This window comes from Protopterus annectens, chromosome 1.part1 (genome assembly GCF_019279795.1).
Source record: "Protopterus annectens isolate FY-2018-M chromosome 1.part1, PAN1.0, whole genome shotgun sequence".
Taxonomy (NCBI): domain Eukaryota; kingdom Metazoa; phylum Chordata; order Ceratodontiformes; family Protopteridae; genus Protopterus; species Protopterus annectens.
In genome coordinates, this window is record NC_056726.1 from 1,100,836,660 (window position 1) to 1,100,858,988 (window position 22,329).

Here is a 22,329-nt window from a genome sequence, read left to right on the forward strand (position 1 = left end):
TAGACAAGTTTGATATTGTGGACATTAGGGAAGGATGAACAGGCTCAGATAGCATAGGCAGGGAAGTGGTCACTAATGGAGTTGGACAGGGTGCCAGAATTTATGTACTTGGGGTCGAGACAAGAATCCAGTCTAAGGTGGAACCTTCTTTGGTTTTGTTGGTGTACCTAGTAGTGGTGGAGATTAATTTAGTAAAGTGAAACATATTTATGCTGGAGGATGGCTGTTTGGTGGAAGTCGAAGCCCAATCAATATTCATGTCACCAAGGATAATTGTTTCATGTTTTATAGTATAGGAAATCCAAGAGAGGATAGCCTCTAAAACTGGTATGTTGTTAATGGGGGGGGGGGGTATATAGGACAATAATACAAAGTGGTTTTTAGAGCAGTTGATTTCTATTACACTAAAGTTAGGTGGAAGAAACTGTATAGCAGGTTTTAAACAGGTTTATGTAGTAGCTAGGATATTAGGTTTTATTTTGAGGAAACCCAGGCATGCAACTCAGAGGTTTTATTACAGAGACTTTGAAAATTTAGAGCACTTATGTGACGAGTGAAAGTTTAGAGTACTTATGTGATGAGTTTTAAAACATTTAGGGGAGTTAGCTTTTGAAGAGAATAAAGTGGTAGAGTTCCCATGGTTAGGGTGAATGTCACATGAACAGATGAGGGAAGAAAGGGTATGTGAGAGATGGAGTATGATATGTGAGAGCTTAGAGGTTGTATAGTGAACAAACTGGTATTCAGTGTTGGGTATACAATGTAAGGAATAGTTAGTGGAGAGAGTTTGAGTGTTGGTACAGAGAAGAGGAGTTTAATGATATAGGCTAGGGCTAATGTGAGAGAAGGAATTATGAGCAGAACATGTAAAAGTAGTTAAATAATTTGTTTTGGGAGGTAAAGAGTGGGAGTTTAGTGTGTTGCTTATATTAGAAGCAAAAGAAATAGGGAGAGAAGGAGTAGGACTAATGGTTGTGAAAAGAGGGTAGGCATCCTGAACAGTGATGTAAAAGCAGAAAGAGAAGATTGTTTGTCAGAGAGGAAGTGTAGAGGGTGAAGTGGGGGAGGAGATTGGATGGTGAGCAAGGGGGTGTGGTTAGGAGAGTATAAGTGTGATGAAGGAGGAGAAGGGTGGGAATGGCGGTAGGGTAGGAGAGCAGGTCAGAATTGAAGGTTGTGATGCATGTAAACAGAAAACAGAAAAAAAATCAGTGAAGCTGAAAATTCTGGTATGTAAAGAAAGATAAAACAGGGTTAAACTAAACAAATAGGAAAAGAGCAAAAGTCTGCAGTTACAGCTATTGAAGGAGGGAGGGATGTAAGGTAGTAATCACTTCTACAAGGGACCAGTAGCTAATTAGTGTAATTTAAACATTATTCTGGAATACAGCACAGGGCAAGACTAAGATGAGAGGTTTAAGTAGTTGGGCAGAGACAAACAAAAACAGAAAGAAAAGTGGTAGGGCAGGAGTTTGGAACTGTGGTGTGCGAGCAGCCTGACCAACAAAATATATAGCAGGAGAATACTTTTGAAGTTTACATACAGTAACAGGTAGACAATGTACAGCCATCAGGTCAATTTGCAGAGTGTCGAAGAGCCACTGGATAAGACTTAGGTAATGCTTGGTGTTAACAGCAATGGAAATTGTCCAATCTGGAAACAATAACAGGTAGACTTAATGCAGAGCTATCAGGTCAATGTGTGGAGGGTTGAAGGGGTGTTGGATTAGATACAGGTAATGCTTGGTGTTAACAGCAATGGGAATTGTCCGATCTGCAAACAATAACAGGCAAACTGTAATTGATGATATTCAGATGAGCCTTATGGTGATAGTAGGTAATTGTCTTCTCTCTTTTCTTGTCAGGTATTGGTTTTCTTTATTTTATACTTAGTAGTAATTAAGTGCTTGCACAGGTAATAAAATCCTTATGATAGTATTTCCACCCAGCAAAGGAGAATATATAAAATTGTTACCCATGCTAATGATGTAGATGGACTTAATCAGATATGGGGATGGGGGGGTTGGAAAGTAGATGATTTCTATTATATACTCTAACTTAACGGCTCTCCAAACCTTAAGTTGGTAGTTTCCTCTGATGCGCATGTTGAGCCTTTTGTTTCACATTTTGCTTACACACAGTAAGTGACCTTGCATGTAATTTAGTTTATACTTTGGAGCAGCAAAAATAAACACTTTAAAGGAAAAATAAATTGTCACTACATATTGACCACTGAGAAAGTTAACAATTCAAAAACTGTCCACAAAATGTGTTTTATATCAGCACTAATTAGGATTATTTGTAGATGAGAAGAAGGTGAGTGCACTAAACCAATTAATAGCAGAGCTATGTCCAGAGGATTTCCATGGATACAGGACAGGACAGTGTGGAAGCAAACAAGAAAAAAGGAAAAGCAGAGAAAGAAAGATAAATTTATTTAACGTTTTATTTAACGTTTGTTAACTGAGAAAGTCCGACTTGGAACCAAGCCAATTTCCAGAAACATTCCAGATGTATGTCTTTCTAAAATAGGAGGAAACCAGAGCACCTGGAGAAACCCCCCACAAATGCAAGGCGGACATGCAGATTCCACACAGAAGGCACCCAACTCAAGAATCAAACCAGAGAACCTCTTACTGTGAAGTGACAACACTACCACTGTACTACTGTGCCATCCTAATGTATTTTGTTTTGGATTTGAGAGCACTTTAGTCCCAGTATAAGAAGGCTATTTTCAAATGTATGAAAATAAATTATATTTGATAACAAATGTAGTTCTGTTCCTTCATTTAGATATGCAGGTTCTCAGAAATTCCTTTGCAATTCTTATTTTGACTGGCATAGCATGTTAAGTATAAGGGGCAAGTGATGCATATGCATCATGTATCACTCTGTTAAGTCAGTGCTTCATAGCTAGAAACAGTAGCCTGTTTTTATCCTTAGAAAGTTTCATACATTGCAATTGCAATTTGATGATTTTTTTTTAAAGTTTTTGAACAAGGATGTGGGTTTCACCAATAAAGTCACAAACATGTAAAGAACTTCCAAGTGAACATGAACAGTATCTGTGCACCTCATCAGCTGATCAGCAGGGCATGGGTTGCCGATTCCTTGGAGACATGATCTCTCTGGACTGATCACAGGCTTCAGATGAGACATCTCTGACAGGTTCCCAGAATAATGCCACTCAAGTGCTCCTTTGACCTTCAGTAAATAGTTAACTCCTCCTTTTTTCCCAAGAGTCACACTGCCTTGTGCTTATGGTGCAGCTCAGGTTCAAACCACAAATCCCTCACTGCTGCAGACACTGGGTGGCTCCCTCACAGTTACATCTCAATGAAAAACATTTAATTTACAGGAACAAAATAATAATGACATACCATTGCAGCAATGATGTACTCAGCAAAATATCAACTCCTAATGATCCAGACTGCAGTTCAAGAGGTCAGACATGGGAATAAAACAGAGTTAATAACATCATATAAATTCCTGTACGTATTCAGCTTGTTATCAGAGTATACAAATGAGGGCAGTTCGTTGCTGAACTGGAACATGTCATCACAACAGGAGACTGCTTTTGCCCTAATGATTCAAGATGACCAGCCCAAGCAGGAACACTAGGTCTCATCGTTTAAGTTCTAATGGGTGGTAGAAATAACATCCTGCTCAAATGCAAATTATTTCACAATGGCCCCAAAATATTTTGCAAGAACAATGGAGTTAATTTTAAATCAGATACTGAAAATATTCAATATTGATCAGCAGTGGTAAGCTAGTGCTATGTAGATGAGAATATCCAAAGACCACCGAAGAAAGTTGTGACAGTACCAGGTGAATATGATAAATGAGAAGAAAGTTGCAGTTTGTGACTGCTGCTACTTGGCAGGTTAAAGGTGTTTGAATTTCTGCATCAAAAAAGTCCTAATTTAAATCATAAAGCTACCCCCACGTTTTGCCACATCAAAAGAACTGAAACTTAGCCAAATTATGACAGCAAGGCTGCCAGATGAGGCACAAAGCTAGACATGTGCCACATCTCAGTTAAAAGTGCAAGGTCACTGACACACAGCAAGCTATCAGTATTGCTATTCTTGTTTTAGGCAGACCTTACATTACAATATGCAGCAGTTTATATGGGTTTATTGGTCTCTAGTTCCTGGCTATTTGGACAGTAAGGTAACCTAAGCTCCCTGGGTTTCACAACATTAATAAAAAATCTTCAGGCAACATTCTGAAGGCAGCACATTGCAGGTCAATAGCTATGCACCTTCTTCACAGCTGATGCATACTTCTGGACAGTTTAAATTGGGCAATGTCCTCCACTAACTTCAATTAGTTTAATATATGGCTAGATCATTGCAGTCACCTGGTGTATACACTTTAATAAGCATTCGCTGCTGACATTTTGTAACTAGATGCACATTAATCTACACCCCATGTTCATATTCTATAACTGGTTATACTTTAATCTAGACACCATGTTCCCATTCTGTAATGGTGTTCCTTAATCTACACCCCATGTTCACATTCTATAACTGGTTATACTTTAATCAGACCCCATGTTCACATTCTGTAACGGTGTTCCTTAGTCTACACCCCATGTTCACATTCCATAACTGGGTACACCCCTTAATCTAGACCCCATATTCACATTCTGTAACAGTGTGTTCCTTAGACTACACCCAATGTTCACATCCCATAACTGGTTATACTTTAATCTACATCCCATTCTTATATTCTGTAACAGAGTGTTCCTTAATTCACACCCCTTGTTCACATTTCATAACTGGGAACATCTAAGTCTACATCCCATGTTCACATTCTATAATTGGTTATACTTTAATCTAGACCATATGTTCACATTCTGTAATGGTGTTCCTTAGTCTACACCCCAAGTTCACATCCCATAACTGGTTACACTTTAATCTACATCCCATGTTCACATTCTGTAACAGGGTGTTCCTTAGTCCACATCCCATTTTCACATTCTATAACTGGTTACACTTTAATCTACATCCCATTCTCATATTCTGTAACAGAGTGTTCCTTAATTCACACCCCTTGTTCACATTTCATAACTGGGAACACGTTAATCTACATCCCATGCTCATATCCTGTAACAGGGTGGCCCATAATCCGCACCCCTTGCTCATATTCCATAAGTGAGAACACTTACGTCTACATCCCAGGTTCACATTCTCTAACTGGGTGCAGTTTAATTTGCCCTCTACATTCTATGCTCACATTGTGTAACTGAGTCCACCATGATATACAACCATTCTGCAACTGCTTTCTTTCCCAAAATAATTCATTTTCTCATCAATATTTATTTGAGTTTCTGGGGTTCATATGTAGTTGCCAGGCAGTCATGAAGCCCATTTAGGAGTCTATTCCAGTTTCCCCAACACAATACCTTGCTTAGTGTCTCATTCATTAGGCAACTGGGATCAACCTCTCAGCTACTGGGTGCAGCACATCAACAGCTCAGTAGCTCATCTTCTGCATCGACGCCCAGGCCATTACACACTTATTTCCAGCATATTATGAAAGAAACACAGCCATCAGCTTACAGAGAAAACACATTTCACTGGTAAAAACACTTTAATACCTATCTCACTGATTCCATCCATTCAGACAGTCATCTTTGAAATAAAGGTTATCGTCTCAGTAAAAGGATAAATAAAATATAAAGGAATGTTATATCCCAGCTAATGGATATCTTATGTGAGTAAGGGATCATGTTAAGAAGTATGCCATGACAGCAACTTTAAATTGACTATACTTGTCTTTATATGACTGCCAACAGATATATCAATTGTTTGTATTCACTGAAGAAAGTAATTTACCTGCCATTAGTATATATTGTTGTATATGACTGTGCTAGTCTACCTATCCGCTAGCTACTCAAACAATGGTGTCTAGTGTCTGGAGCTATATTAAATCAGCAAACACTTAAAATAGTGAATGCTGATTTATCAACCCTTTAAAAGCGAAAGCATGAAAGCCCGAACACATGGAACAGCAATATTTTCCCAGGGGAAAAAATCACTGGGCCATTTTCAGGGCTTTGCCATTTCCTCCACTGTGGTGCGATCTCGGAGTTGGTATATTTAAGGGGGGGGGGACAAAGCCCCCCCCCACTTTATTTAGTGTTTTGAAGTTTTTTTTTTTTTTGTGGAACAGCAATTTTTTTCCCTGGGAAAAAAAGTGCTGCTCCATGTGTTCGGGCTTTCAAGCTTTCGCTTTTAAAGGGTCGATAATCAGTGTTCACTGTTTTAAGTGTTTGCTGATTTAATATAGACCCTAGTGTCTCATAATGTAAATATTTTGCTGAGGATGAATAGTAAGAAAGTAGTTCTTCCCTGTAAACATTTGGTTTCTTTAATCCACTTCCAGCTCACTTATTATATGAGGAATATCCACTTTAAGAACACTGGAGGTGTTGATATATTCTTTCATGAAAATGGAGAACCACCTATTGTGTATGACTTTATGAACTGGCATGAGCTGCAAGATGAATCCAGCAAGTACGTAGCGATAGGAACATTTGACGCACATGCACCTAAAGGTCAGGAAGTTACCCTAAATGAGACAGCCATCATGTGGGGTGAAGGATACATACAGGTGTGTAATACTCTGAATAGCAAATTCAGCACAGTCTGTTATGAATGCTTTATCATTATCAAGGATGTCTGACTCATGAAAATCACATTAACACAGTCCAATGGCATCATTCTATAAATATGGTAATAAAGAACAACAGATTACTTATGGTCTGTATCCTTTTAGTGAGGAACCCTCTGTAGATGTTCCAGTTGTTGGATATGCCTGGTTAGGTACATACCAAAGGGGGCAGAAGTCACACTACTGGTAGTCAGAGGTAGCATATTAACCATGAAACCATAAGGGTAATCTTAAACAGACCATTTACATACTAACAAGACTGATACATGTGTACACTCTGAGTCATAGAGGTGTTGACCCTGACTATATTCAAAATATCTTGGGTGCCTGAGGAGCTGGATGAGAAGGAATGGTTCTCAGTGACCACTGTCTGGTTACCTGTCCCAGGTCTATTAAAATAACTTGACATCTGAAGTTTAGGGCAATTATAAATACTTCTGTTGCTATGTATGGAAACTAAGGAACACCACCCAAGACTGCTCTGAACTTAATTAAAATAGCATGTCTCATTTGGATCCAATAGAGATTGATAATATAGCTGCAGACAGATTTAGTACTACCTCCTTAAATATTCTTATTTTTGGCCTCAATACCCTACAAATCCTTTCCAAATTTAAATACTGCAGTAATTTTTTTTCCTCTATGTGTTCTTCTCTAGTCTTATCTCCTTGGACTTTTGGTGACATGGAAAATGGAATTTACTCTAACATTTTTTAATATCTTGGACTGTATTTAATTTCTCTGCTGTTTAAGTGTAACTGCTTAGCATATCTGTTTCATTTGTAATATGTATACCATTAATGTGACTACTACATTCAAGGTGATGGCTTAGACAAATTGTTTTTCTAACTGTTTGGAGCTTTTCTCCCTGGGCCTCCAATGAAAATGGGTCCTTGAGGCCCAGTGGACTTTCCTGGTCAACAAATGTCTACAAATAATAAATAAATAATCTCTAACGTCCAATAACATTAGCCAAAGTATTTTAATCACAGAATTCTGTACACTATCAGAAAGGAATATGTACTGATGGTGCTGTCTGAGAGCAAACCACTTCTTCCGCTGCACCTGAGAATATACGCCCTCACCGAGTCACTCCTTAAACTACGTGTGTGTGTGTGTGTGTGTGTGTGTGTGTGTGTGTGTGTGTGTGTGTGTGTGTGTGTGTGTGTGTGTGTGTGTGTGTGTGTGTGTGTGTGTGTGTGTGTGTGTGTGTGTGTGTGTGTGTGTGTGTGTGTGTGTATGTGTGTGTGTGAACTGTTTAACTACAATTTAATTTCAAGAATCCAAAAGAAGGAGGCAGAAGTGAAACTAAGATTCTTTCATTCCACAACAAAAAAATCTTGGTTTCACTTCTCCCTCCTTTTGATTCTTGCTTGGATTACAAAATTTAAATTTAGGTTTCCGCCCTGACATAATGTGTACAGTGCAGTGTCAATGTCTGTTGACATGGAAACAATAATATTAAGAAACCATACTCTGATTTTATTTAAAAAATATTTTATTTTTCTCATGTCCAATAACCATTTTATCTATTATATATTGTAGGTGGATTGGACACTCTAAATTGGCCCTAGGCATGAGGGTGTGAGTGTGTGTGCCTTCTGTGGAAGGTTGGGCACCAGGCTGGCAACTCAACACTGTAAAAGCCTACTGCCAATCATGAGCAGACAGGTGATCCACGGTGGCGAACCATAACCGGGGAAAAAGCCGAAAGAAGAAGAAGAAGAATATTGTAACCATTCTTTAAGATTTCTTTTTGCATAAAAAAACAGAATATAATTTCAGAACTGATTACTGAACTTGCATGCCAGGCTGCAAGAACACTTAGCTTACAGTTTGAACCTTTAACCTTTTATATTACAAATTACAGTATATTGGGCTTATCCAAATGGATACACCATCATTAAAACTGACAGGCTAAACAAAAAAGCTGTAGGGGTAGCTATCCTTTACCCTAACACATACAATGTTTCTCCTGTTGTGAAGACTCTGCTCAGATTTAGTAATACAGAGCTACTTATCTGCTACATACAATTAAATTAACCAAACACCTTTGTATGATTGTGGAATATATCCTCCCTGAAAACAATATATCCATCCCTGAAGACATCCTTTACTGGATCTTACACTGGGTACCACCTATCTGGACCTTATCTCCAAGCTGCACATACAAAGAAATATGAAAACATTCACAAAAAAAAAAAAAAAAAACTAAGCATATTATAAAGAGCCATAAAATTCCTTACTGCATTGCCCAGAGTCACACTTGCCACTAAACCTACCCCCTCTCTATTTTATGGTTCTGTCATACTGACTAACATTCAAGCCACCCTAAAATCTAAACTAGAACAGTGTTAAAACAAGACAACTAGATTTATAGCTAGTACAAGCCACAAAACCAATCACTGTTCTGCACTAAAAAAACTCCAAACTCTTTAGAATTACCCCACCGACTAAATTATACGCAATTTCTCTTAACATATAAAATTATATGTAATCCCACTTTACAATAGGAAATTCACCCCAGGGATCACTTCTGTGGCTCTGCTCAACAGTGACACAGGAAAATAATTTTCTTGGGTGGCGAAAGCCAAGGTACCTTTGGCTAGGCTTATATAGGCCATAGGGCCAATAGCCTAGTACCTACCTATGAACCTATAAAAAAAAAAAAAAAAAAAAATCTATGAACAATTCTCCACCGTTACCTCCCAAATTGTCACCTTCAGTCTTCTGACAATAATCGACTTGACATCTGTAAGCCTTACAAAAGGTGTGGTCCACTCTGAACTCACACTGTGTAGCAAACGTCTGGAATACAATAACTGCACCAGTCAGGGCAGTATATAACATTCATTTATTTAATCTGCAGCTAAAAAGCTGCTCTAATACTCCTGGTTTTGCACGTTCTCCTCTCCTGACTAATGATTTCTGCTCCTTCTCCTCCAATACTTTATATACATGCTGTCTCTCCTTTTCCTAGGTTTTAGTTTGCATATTCTTATATCCCTTCCCCTTAATCTTCCTTATAACCTCTTTATTTTTCATCTCATATATCTATGTAACGTATTACCTCTAACAAATGTTTATTTCTCACTCTCCCCTCCCTTCTCTTCTTGCTTCTTATCCACTGTTTGAATGTTCCACTCTGACATTTGCTCTATGAGTAAATAATACGTTCATAGCTGATTACTCCAGTGGACATTTTTAAGCCTAGGCATACTTCTGGAGAATCAAGCCCTGTAAATTGTGTCACTCAGGTAAACAGCTTAACCATTATGCCAGTCCCCAATCCCCAAAATTAATTCAGCTACCTGGTGTGGGAATAGGGTAGTATGTCATCTCATTAAATGTAATTTCAGCGAACCCAAAAGCAATAAGTGCTGCTTGCTGAAATCACTTTTCCCGACAGTGGAGTTTACTTTTTTCTCCACTGCTGTGTGACCTCAGAGCTGTCCAGTGGGTGAGGGGTTTGTTCCCTCCACATGGAGGGTGCAGGGGCTGCTTTCTCTCATGCAAAAACAAGATTGCTGAATTGCTCACTGAATGTGGTTTCTGTTAAAAGTTTTCACTTTTTTTCCATTCACCAAAATTGCCTTCAATGATGGAACACAAATCCAGAAACAGAAGTCACAGCCTTCTGATCTACCAGATACAAAGATTAATGTGTTACCTGTTGATCTACTGAGATTCCTTGTTGAGCTACTGAGGTGTCTTTTATAATGGTTGCACTGGAGATCGAAGTCAGGACCATCTGTGTGTGAAAGTTCTCTATTACAACTGTGAAACTCCACTTACGTGAGTACGGAAATGCCAGCACATATTCAGTAAACTGCAAAAAAACCAAATGTCCTGAAGCACGAAATTCGGAATGTCGAATTGTCATAGTTGGCCCTTCTCCGGTATGGACTTCCTTAAGGTAAGTGTGCAATAGTTGCAGAACTTAGGGCTAGGGTGCGGGTTAAGGTAAGTGCATATATAGTAATATATACAAGCTTTACTGTAGCATTAGAAGTAGGGTTTTGTTAAGTGTATGTATGTATGTGGTTTATTTATTTTATTTGGGTATAGCTCCTTAACGGAAGTGTGCAATAGTTACACACCTTAGGGTTAGGGTGCGGGTTAAGGTAAGTGCATACATAGTAATACATGCAAGCTTTACTGTAGCGTTAGAAGCAGGGTTTTGTTAAGTGTATGTATGTGTATTATTTATTTTATTTGGGTAGGTAGTACTTAGTGGGCAGTGGGGTTGGCCAACAATGATGATTCGACATTTTGAATTTCCTCGGTTTAGGACGATCACTGTTTTTGTGGTTCGCTCAATATGTGTCAACGTCTTTGTATTCGCATAAGTGAGGTTTTGCAGTTATAACATAGACCCGTGTGTGAAGCAGACATGATAACCCTTGCAGTACAGAACTTATATTATCAAAGTTCTTATTAGACTTACCCTACAAAGGTTCATCTAATGAATCTTATTGACCTCTTAGGCAGGGTAACACAGGCTGTCGACTGTGGTCACACTGCTCTCACTTGTTCATTTTCAGTAAGTCCTTGTAGTTCACTGTGATATCTATGAAAATTAGACATCATAAGTTTTTATAAAAGGTCTTCAACATACTGTGTACCTTAACTATCTGGAGAGTCATGGAATATAACGTCCCATTCTTGAATGTCATAACCAGACACCTGGTTCAGATGGAGAGGATTGAAATGTTATACATTTTTCAACTAATTCTCAGCAGCATCTCTTCTAAAACTAATAAAGTCATTGTCCCTCTGTGTTCTGTCCTAGTCAGACCTAATATCGAACATAATGCATGCTTTAAACTAAGTAAGTCATTGTCCCTCTGTATTCTGTCCTAGTCAGACCTAATATCGAACATAACGCGTGCTTTAAACTAAGTAAGTCATTGTCCCTCTGTGTTCTGTCCTAGTCAGACCTAATATCGAATATAACGTGTGCTTTAAACTAAGTAAGTCATTGTCCCTCTGTATTCTGTCCTAGTCAGACCTAATATCGAACATAACGCATGCTTTAAACTAAGTAAGTCATTGTCCCTCTGTATTCTGTCCTAGTCAGACCTAATATCGAACATAATGCGTGCTTTAAACTAAGTAAGTCATTGTCCCTCTGTATTCTGTCCTAGTCAGACCTAATATCAAACCTAACACGTGCTTTAAACTAAGCAAGTCATTGTCCCTCTGTGTTCTGTCCTAGTCAGACCTAATAGTAAACATAACGCGTGCTTTAAACTAAGTAAGTCATTGTCCCTCTGTGTTCTGTCCTAGTCAGACATAATATCGAAAATAACGCATGCTTTAAACTACGTAAGTCATTGTCCCTCTGTGTTCTGTCCGAGTCAGACCTAATATCGAACATAACGCGTGCTTTAAACTAAGTAAGTCATTGTCCCTCTGTATTCTGTCCTAGTCAGACCTAATATCGAACATAACGCATGCTTTAAAATAAGTAAGTCATTGTCCCTCTGTATTCTGTCCTAGTCAGACCTAATATCGAACATAATGCATGTTTTAAACTAAATAAGTCATTTTCCCTCTGTATTCTGTCCTAGTCAGACCTAATATCGAACATAACGCATGCTTTCAACTAAGTAAGTCAATGTCCCTCTGTATTCTGTCCTTGTCAGACCTAATATCGAAAATAACGCGTGCTTTAAACTAAGTAAGTCATTGTCCCTCTGTGTTCTGTCCTAGTCAGACCTAATATTGAACATAACGCGTGCTTTAAACTAAGTAAGTCATTGTCCCTTTGTGTTCTGTCCTAGTCAGACCTAATATCGAAAATAACGCATGCTTTAAACTAAGTAAGTCATTTTACCTCTGTGTTCTGTCCTAGTCTGTTCTGTCCTAGTCAGACCTAATATCGAACATAACGCATGCTTTAAACTAAGTAAGTCATTGTCCCTCTGTGTTCTGTCCTAGTCTGTTCTGTCCTAGTCAGACTTAATATCGAACATAAGGCATGCTTTAAACTAAGTAAGTCATTGTCCCTTTGTATTCTGTCCTAGTCAGACCTAATATCGAACATAACGCATGCTTTAAACTAAGAAAGTCATTGTCCCTATGTATTCTGTCATAGTCAGACCTAATATCGAACATAACGCGTGCTTTAAACTAAGTAAGTCATTGTACCTCTGTGTTCTGTCCTAGTCAGACCTAATATCGAATATAACGCGTGCTTTAAACTTAGTAAGTCATTGTCCCTCTGTGTTCTGTCCTAGTCAGACATAATATCGAACATAACGGGTGCTTTAAACTAAGTAAGTCATTGTCCCTCTATTTTCTGTCCTAGTCAGACCTAATATCGAACATAACGCATGCTATAAACTAAGTAAGTCATTGCCCCTCTGTATTCTGTCCTAGTCAGACCTAATATCGAACATAACGCATGCTTTAAATTAAGTAAGTCATTGGCCCTCTGTATTCTGTCCTAGTCAAACCTAATATCGAACATAACGCGTGCTTTAAACTAAGTAAGTCATTGTCCCTCTGTGTTCTGTCCTAGTCAGACCTAATATTGAACATAACGCATGCTTTAAACTAAGCAAGTCATTGTCCCTCTGTGTTCTGTCCTAGTCAGACCTAATATCGAACATAACGTGTGCTTTAAACTAAGTAAGTCATTGTCCCTCTGTGTTCTGTCCTAGTCAGACCTAATATCGAACATAATGCATGCTTTAAACTAAGTAAGTCATTGTCCCTCTGTATTCTGTCCTAGTCAGACCTAATATCGAACATAACGCATGCTTTAAACTAAGTAAGTCATTGTCCCTTTGTGTTCTGTCCTAGTCAGACCTAATATCGAACATAACGCATGCTTTAAACTAAGTAAGTCATTGTCCCTCTGTGTTCTGTCCTAGTCAGACCTAATATCGAACACAATGCGTGCTTTAAACTAAGTAAGTCATTGTCCCTCTGTGTTCTGTCCTAGTCAGACCTAATATCGAACATAACGCATGCTTTAAACTAAGTAAGTCATTGTCCCTCTGTGTTGTGTCCTAGTCAGACCTAATATCGAACATAACGCATGCTTTAAACTAAGTAAGTCATTGTCCCTCTGTATTCTGTCCTAGTCATACCTAATATCGAACATAACGCGTGCCTTAAACTAAGTAAGTCATTGTCCTTCTGTGTTCTGTCCTAGTCAGACCTAATATCGAACATAACGTGTGCTTTAAACTAAGTAAGTCATTGTCCCTCTGTATTCTGTCCTAGTCAGACCTAATATTGAATAAACGCATGCTTTAAACTAAGTAAGTCATTGTCCCTCTGTATTCTGTCCTAGTCAGACCTAATATCGAACATAACGCATGCTTTAAACTAAGTAAGTCATTGTCCCTCTGTGTTCTGTCCTAGTCAGACCTAATACCAAACATAACGCATGCTTTAAACTAAGAAAGTCATTGTCCCTCTATATTCTGTCCTAGTCAGACCTAACATCGAACATAACGCATGCTTTAAACTAAGTAAGTCATTGTCCCTTTGTGTTCTGTCCTAGTCAGACCTAATATCGAACATAATGCATGCTTTAAACTAAGTAAGTCATTGTCCTTCTGTGTTCTATCCTAGTCAGACCTAATATCGAACATAAAGCATGCTTTAAACTAAGTAAGTCATTGTCCCTCTGTGGTCTGTCCTAGTCAGACCTAATATCAAACATAATGCATGCTTTAAACTAAGTAAGTCATTGTCCCTCTGTATTCTGTCCTAGTCAGACCTAATATCGAACATAATGCATGTTTTAAACTAAATAAGTCATTTTCCCTCTGTATTCTGTCCTAGTCAGACCTAATATCGAACATAACGCATGCTTTCAACTAAGTAAGTCAATGTCCCTCTGTATTCTGTCCTTGTCAGACCTAATATCGAACATAACGCGTGCTTTAAACTAAGTAAGTCATTGTCCCTCTGTGTTCTGTCCTAGTCAGACCTAATATTGAACATAACGCGTGCTTTAAACTAAGTAAGTCATTGTCCCTTTGTGTTCTGTCCTAGTCAGACCTAATATCGAAAATAACGCATGCTTTAAACTAAGTAAGTAATTTTACCTCTGTGTTCTGTCCTAGTCTGTTCTGTCCTAGTCAGACCTAATATCGAACATAACGCATGCTTTAAACTAAGTAAGTCATTGTCCCTCTGTGTTCTGTCCTAGTCTGTTCTGTCCTAGTCAGACTTAATATCGAACATAAGGCATGCTTTAAACTAAGTAAGTCATTGGCCCTTTGTATTCTGTCCTAGTCAGACCTAATATCGAACATAACGCATGCTTTAAACTAAGAAAGTCATTGTCCCTATGTATTCTGTCATAGTCAGACCTAATATCGAACATAACGTGTGCTTTAAACTAAGTAAGTCATTGTACCTCTGTGTTCTGTCCTAGTCAGACCTAATATCGAATATAACGCGTGCTTTAAACTTAGTAAGTCATTGTCCCTCTGTGTTCTGTCCTAGTCAGACATAATATCGAACATAACGGGTGCTTTAAACTAAGTAAGTCATTGTCCCTCTATTTTCTGTCCTAGTCAGACCTAATATCGAACATAACGCATGCTATAAACTAAGTAAGTCATTGCCCCTCTGTATTCTGTCCTAGTCAGACCTAATATCGAACATAACGCATGCTTTAAATTAAGTAAGTCATTGGCCCTCTGTATTCTGTCCTAGTCAAACCTAATATCGAACATAACGCGTGCTTTAAACTAAGTAAGTCATTGTCCCTCTGTGTTCTGTCCTAGTCAGACCTAATATTGAACATAACGCATGCTTTAAACTAAGCAAGTCATTGTCCCTCTGTGTTCTGTCCTAGTCAGACCTAATATCGAACATAACGTGTGCTTTAAACTAAGTAAGTCATTGTCCCTCTGTGTTCTGTCCTAGTCAGACCTAATATCGAACATAATGCATGCTTTAAACTAAGTAAGTCATTGTCCCTCTGTATTCTGTCCTAGTCAGACCTAATATCGAACATAACGCATGCTTTAAACTAAGTAAGTCATTGTCCCTTTGTGTTCTGTCCTAGTCAGACCTAATATCGAACATAAGGCATGCTTTAAACTAAGTAAGTCATTGTCCCTCTGTGTTCTGTCCTAGTCAGACCTAATATCGAACACAATGCGTGCTTTAAACTAAGTAAGTCATTGTCCCTCTGTGTTCTGTCCTAGTCAGACCTAATATCGAACATAACGCATGCTTTAAACTAAGTAAGTCATTGTCCATCTGTGTTGTGTCCTAGTCAGACCTAATATCGAACATAACGCATGCTTTAAACTAAGTAAGTCATTGTCCCTCTGTATTCTGTCCTAGTCATACCTAATATCGAACATAACGCGTGCCTTAAACTAAGTAAGTCATTGTCCTTCTGTGTTCTGTCCTAGTCAGACCTAATATCGAACATAACGTGTGCTTTAAACTAAGTAAGTCATTGTCCCTCTGTATTCTGTCCTAGTCAGACCTAACATCGAACATAACACATGCTTTAAACTAAGTAAGTCATTGTCCCTCTGTATTCTGTCCTAGTCAGACCTAATATTGAATAAACGCATGCTTTAAACTAAGTAAGTCATTGTCCCTCTGTATTCTGTCCTAGTCAGACCTAATATCGAACATAACGCATGCTTTAAACTAAGTAAGTCATTGTCCCTCTGTGTTCTGTCCTAGTCAGACCTAATACCAAACATAACGCATGCTTTAAACTAAGAAAGTCATTGTCCCTCTATATTCTGTCCTAGTCAGACCTAACATCGAACATAACGCATGCTTTAAACTAAGTAAGTCATTGTCCCTTTGTGTTCTGTCCTAGTCAGACCTAATATCGAACATAATGCATGCTTTAAACTAAGTAAGTCATTGTCCTTCTGTGTTCTATCCTAGTCAGACCTAATATCGAACATAAAGCATGCTTTAAACTAAGTAAGTCATTGTCCCTCTGTGGTCTGTCCTAGTCAGACCTAATATCGAACATAACGCATGCTTTAAACTAAGTAAGTCTTTGTCCCTCTGTATTCTGTCCTAGTCAGACTTAATATCGAACATAACGCATGCTTTAAACTAAGTAAGTCATTGTCCCTCTGTATTCTGTCCTAGTCAGACCTAACATCGAACATAACACATGCTTTAAACTAAGTAAGTCATTGTCCCTCTGTGGTCTGTCCTAGTCAGACCTAATATCAAACATAACGCATGCTTTAAACTAAGTAAGTCATTGTCCCTCTGTGTTCTGTCCTAGTCAGACCTAATATCGAACATAACGCATGCTTTAAACAAAGTAAGTCATTGTCCCTCTGTATTTTGTCCTAGTCAGACCTAATATCGAACATAACGCATGCTTTAAACTAAGTAAGTCATTGTCCCTCTATATTCTGTCCTAGTCAGTCCTAATATCGAACATAACGCATGCTTTAAACTAAGTAAGTCATTGTCCCTTTGTGTTCTGTCCTAGTCAGACCCAATATCGAACATAACGCATGCTTTAAACTAAGTCATTGTCCCTATGTATTCTGTCCTAGTCAGACCTAATATCGAATATAACGTGTGCTTTAAACTAAGTAAGTCATTGTCCCTCTGTGTTCTGTCCTAGTCAGACCTAATATCGAACATAACGCATGCTTTAAACTAAGTCATTGTCCCTCTGTGTTCTGTCCTAGTCAGACCTAAAATAGAACATAATGCATGCTTTAAACTAAGTAAGTCATTGTCCCTCTGTATTCTGTCCTAGTCAGACCTAATATCGAACATAACACGAGTTTTAAACTAAGTAAGTCATTGTCCCTCTGTGTTCTGTCCTAGTCAGACCTAATATCGAACATAAAGTGTGCTTTAAACTAAGTAAGTCATTGTCCCTCTGTATTCTGTCCTAGTCAGACCTAATATCAAACATAACGCATGCTTTAAACTAAGTAAGTCATTGTCCCTCTGTATTCTGTCCTAGTCAGACCTAATATCGAAGATAACGCATGCTTTAAACTAAGTAAGTCATTGTCCCTCTGTATTCTGTCCTAGTCAGACCTAATATCGAACATAAAGCGTGCTTTAAACTAAGTAAGTCATTGTCCCTCTGTGTTCTGTCCTAGTCAGACCTAATATCGAACATAACGCATGCTTTAAACTAAGCAAGTCATTGTCCCACTGTGTTCTGTCCTAGTCAGACCTAATATTGAACGTAATGCGTGCTTTAAACTAGGTCATTGTCCCTCTGTGTTCTGTCCTAGTCAGACCTAATATCGAATATAACGCATGCTTTAAACTAAGTCATTGTCCCTCTGTATTCTGTCCTAGTCAGAACTAATATCGAACATAACGCATGCTTTAAACTAAGTAAGTCATTGTCCCTCTGTGTTCTGTCCTAGTCAGACCTAATATCGAACATAACGCATGCTTTAAACTAAGTAAGTCATTGTCCCTCTGTGTTCTGTCCTAGTCAGACCTAATATCGAACATAACGCGTGCTTTAAACTAAGTAAGTCATTGTCCCTCTGTGTTCTGTCCTAGTCAGACCTAATATCGAACATAACGCGTGATTTAAACTAAGTAAGTCATTGTCCTTCTGTGTTCTGTCCTAGTCAGACCTAATATCGAACATAACGAGTGCTTTAAACTAAGTAAGTCATTGTCCCTCTGTATTCTGTCCTAGTCAGACCTAACATCGAACATAACACGTGCTTTAAACTAAGTAAGTCATTGTCCCTCTGTATTCTGTCCTAGTCAGACCTAATATCGAATAAACGCATGCTTTAAACTAAGTAAGTCATTGTCCCTCTGTATTCTGTCGTAGTCAGACCTAATATCGAACATAACGCGTGCTTTAAACTAAGTAAGTCATTGTCCCTCTGTGTTCTGTCCGAGTCAGACCTAATACCAAACATAACACATGCTTTAAACTAAGTAATTCATTGTCCCTCTGTGTTCTGTCCTAGTCAGACCTAATATCGAACATAACGCATGCTTTAAACTAAGTAAGTCATTGTCCCTCTGTGTTCTGTCCCAGTCAGACCTAATATCGAACATAACGCATGCTTTAAACTAAGTAAGTCATTGTCCCTCTGTATTCTGTCCTAGTCATACCTAATATCGAACATAACGCGTGCTTTAAACTAAGTAAGTCATTGTCCTTCTGTGTTCTGTCCTAGTCAGACCTAATATCGAACATAACGCGTGCTTTAAACTAAGTAAGTCATTGTCCCTCTGTATTCTGTCCTAGTCAGACCTAACATCGAACATAACACATGCTTTAAACAAAGTAAGTCATTGTCCCTCAGTATTCTGTCCTAGTCAGACCTAATATTGAATAAACGCATGCTTTAAACTAAGTAAGTCACTGTCCCTCTGTATTCTGTCCTAGTCAGACCTAATATCGAACATAACGCGTGCTTTAAACTAAGTAAGTCATTGTCCCTCTGTGTTCTGTCCTAGTCAGACCTAATACCAAACATAACGCATGCTTTAAACTAAGAAAGTCATTGTCCCTCTATATTCTGTCCTAGTCAGACCTAACATCGAACATAACGCATGCTTTAAACTAAGTAAGTCATTGTCCCTTTGTGTTCTATCCTAGTCAGACCTAATATCGAACATAATGCATGCTTTAAACTAAGTAAGTCATTGTCCTTCTGTGTTCTATCCTAGTCAGACCTAATATCGAACATAAAGCATGCTTTAAACTAAGTAAGTCATTGTCCCTCTGTGGTCTGTCCTAGTCAGACCTAATATCGAACATAACGCATGCTTTAAACTAGGTCATTGTCCCTCTGTGTTCTGTCCTAGTCAGACCTAATATCGAATATAACACATGCTTTAAACTAAGTCATTGTCCCTCTGTATTCTGTCCTAGTCAGAACTAATATCGAACATAACGCATGCTTTAAACTAAGTAAGTCATTGTCCCTCTGTGTTCTGTCCTAGTCAGACCTAATATCGAACATAACGCATGCTTTAAACTAAGTAAGTCATTGTCCCTCTGTGTTCTGTCCTAGTCAGACCTAATATCGAACATAACGCGTGCTTTAAACTAAGTAAGTCATTGTCCCTCTGTGTTCTGTCCTAGTCAGACCTAATATCGAACATAACGCGTGATTTAAACTAAGTAAGTCATTGTCCTTCTGTGTTCTGTCCTAGTCAGACCTAATATCGAACATAACGAGTGCTTTAAACTAAGTAAGTCATTGTCCCTCTGTATTCTGTCCTAGTCAGACCTAATATCGAACATAACACGTGCTTTAAACTAAGTAAGTCATTGTCCCTCTGTATTCTGTCCTAGTCAGACCTAATATCGAATAAACGCATGCTTTAAACTAAGTAAGTCATTGTCCCTCTGTATTCTGTCCTAGTCAGACCTAATATCGAACATAATGCGTGCTTTAAACTAAGTAAGTCATTGTCCCTCTGTGTTCTGTCCTAGTCAGACCTAATACCAAACATAATGCATGCTTTAAACTAAGAAAGTCATTGTCCCTCTATATTCTGTCCTAGTCAGACCTAACATCGAACATAACGCATGCTTTAAACTAAGTAAGTCATTGTCCCTTTGTGTTCTGTCCTAGTCAGACCTAATATCGAACATAATGCATGCTTTAAACTAAGTAAGTCATTGTCCTTCTGTGTTCTATCCTAGTCAGACCTAATATCGAACATAAAGCATGCTTTAAACTAAGTAAGTCATTGTCCCTCTGAGGTCTGTCCTAGTCAGACCTAATATCGAACATAATGCATGCTTTAAACTAGGTCATTGTCCCTCTGTGTTCTGTCCTAGTCAGACCTAATATCGAATATAACGCATGCTTTAAACTAAGTCATTGTCCCTCTGTATTCTGTCCTAGTCAGAACTAATATCGAACATAACGCATGCTTTAAACTAAGTAAGTCATTGTCCCTCTGTGTTCTGTCCTAGTCAGACCTAATATCGAACATAACGCATGCTTTAAACTAAGTAAGTCATTGTCCCTCTGTGTTCTGTCCTAGTCAGACCTAATATCGAACATAACGCATGCTTTAAACTAAGTAAGTCATTGTCCCTCTGTGTTCTGTCCTAGTCAGACCTAATATCGAACATAACGCATGCTTTAAACTAAGTAAGTCATTGTCCCTCTGTATTCTGTCCTAGTCAGACCTAATATCGAACATAACGCATGCTTTAAACTAAGTAAGTCATTGTCCCTCTGTGTTCTGTCCTAGTCAGACCTAATATCGAACATAACGCATGCTTTAAACTAAGTAAGTCATTGTCCCTCTGTATTCTGTCCTAGTCAGACCTAATATCGAACATAACGCATGCTTTAAACTAAGTAAGTCATTGTCCCTCTGTATTCTGTTCTAGTCAGACCTAATATCGAACATAACACATGCTTTAAAGTAAGTAAGTCATTGTCCCTCTGTATTCTGTCCTAGTCAGACCTAATATCGAACATAACGCATGCTTTAAACTAAGTAAGTCATTGTCCCTTTGTGTTCTGTCCTAGTCAGACCTAATATCGAACATAATGCATGCTTTAAACTAAGTAAGTCATTGTCCTTCTGTGTTCTATCCTAGTCAGACCTAATATCGAACATAAAGCATGCTTTAAACTAAGTAAGTCATTGTCCCTCTGTGGTCTGTCCTAGTCAGACCTAATATCGAACATAACGCATGCTTTAAACTAAGTAAGTCATTGTCCCTCTATATTCTGTCCTAGTCAGTCCTAATATCGAACATAACGCATGCTTTAAACTAAGTAAGTCATTGTCCCTCTGTATTCTGTCCTAGTCAGACCTAATATCGAACATAACGCATGCTTTAAACTAAGTAAGTCATTGTCCCTCTGTGTTCTGTCCTAGTCAGACCTAATATCGAACATAACGCGTGCTTTAAACTAAGTAAGTCATTGTCCCTCTGTATTCTGTCCTAGTCAGACCTAATATCGAATATAACGTGTGCTTTAAACTAAGTAAGTCATTGTCCCTCTGTGTTCTGTCCTAGTCAGACCTAATATCGAACATAACGCATGCTTTAAACTAAGTCATTGTCCCTCTGTGTTCTGTCCTAGTCAGACCTAATATCGAACATAACGCATGCTTTAAACTAAGTAAGTCATTGTCCCTCTGTATTCTGTCCTAGTCAGACCTAATATCAAACATAACATGAGTTTTAAACTAAGTAAGTCATTGTCCCTCTGTGTTCTGTCCTAGTCAGACCTAATATCGAACATAACATGTGCTTTAAACTAAGTAAGTCATTGTCCCTCTGTATTCTGTCCTAGTCAGACCTAATATCAAACATAACGCATGCTTTAAACTAAGTAAGTCATTGTCCCTCTGTATTCTGTCCTAGTCAGACCTAATATCGAACATAACGCATGCTTTAAACTAAGTAAGTCATTGTCCCTCTGTATTCTGTCCTAGTCAGACCTAATATCGAACATAATGCGTGCTTTAAACTAAGTAAGTCATTGTCCCTCTGTGTTCTGTCCTAGTCAGACCTAATATCGAACATAACGCATGCTTTAAACTAAGCAAGTCATTGTCCCTCTGTGTTCTGTCCTCGTCAGACCAAATATTGAACGTAATGCGTGATTTAAACTAAGTCATTGTCCCTCTGTGTTCTGTCCTAGTCAGACCTAATATCGAATATAACGCATGCTTTAAACTAAGTCATTG

The 22,329-nt window shown here is 38.3% G+C and overlaps 1 protein-coding gene across 1 annotated transcript in view; it reads left to right on the forward strand.

The window, feature by feature from the left end:
- Positions 1 to 22,329, forward strand: part of LOC122815495 (vomeronasal type-2 receptor 1-like) — a gene marked incomplete at its 3' end in the record, with an annotated part of 397,765 nt that overhangs the window by 266,095 nt on the left and 109,341 nt on the right. Inside the window, exon 5 of the mRNA XM_044088044.1 lies at positions 6,397 to 6,624. Within this exon, the coding sequence (XP_043943979.1) occupies positions 6,397 to 6,624 (228 nt within the window). The remainder of the gene's footprint in view (positions 1 to 6,396; positions 6,625 to 22,329) is intronic.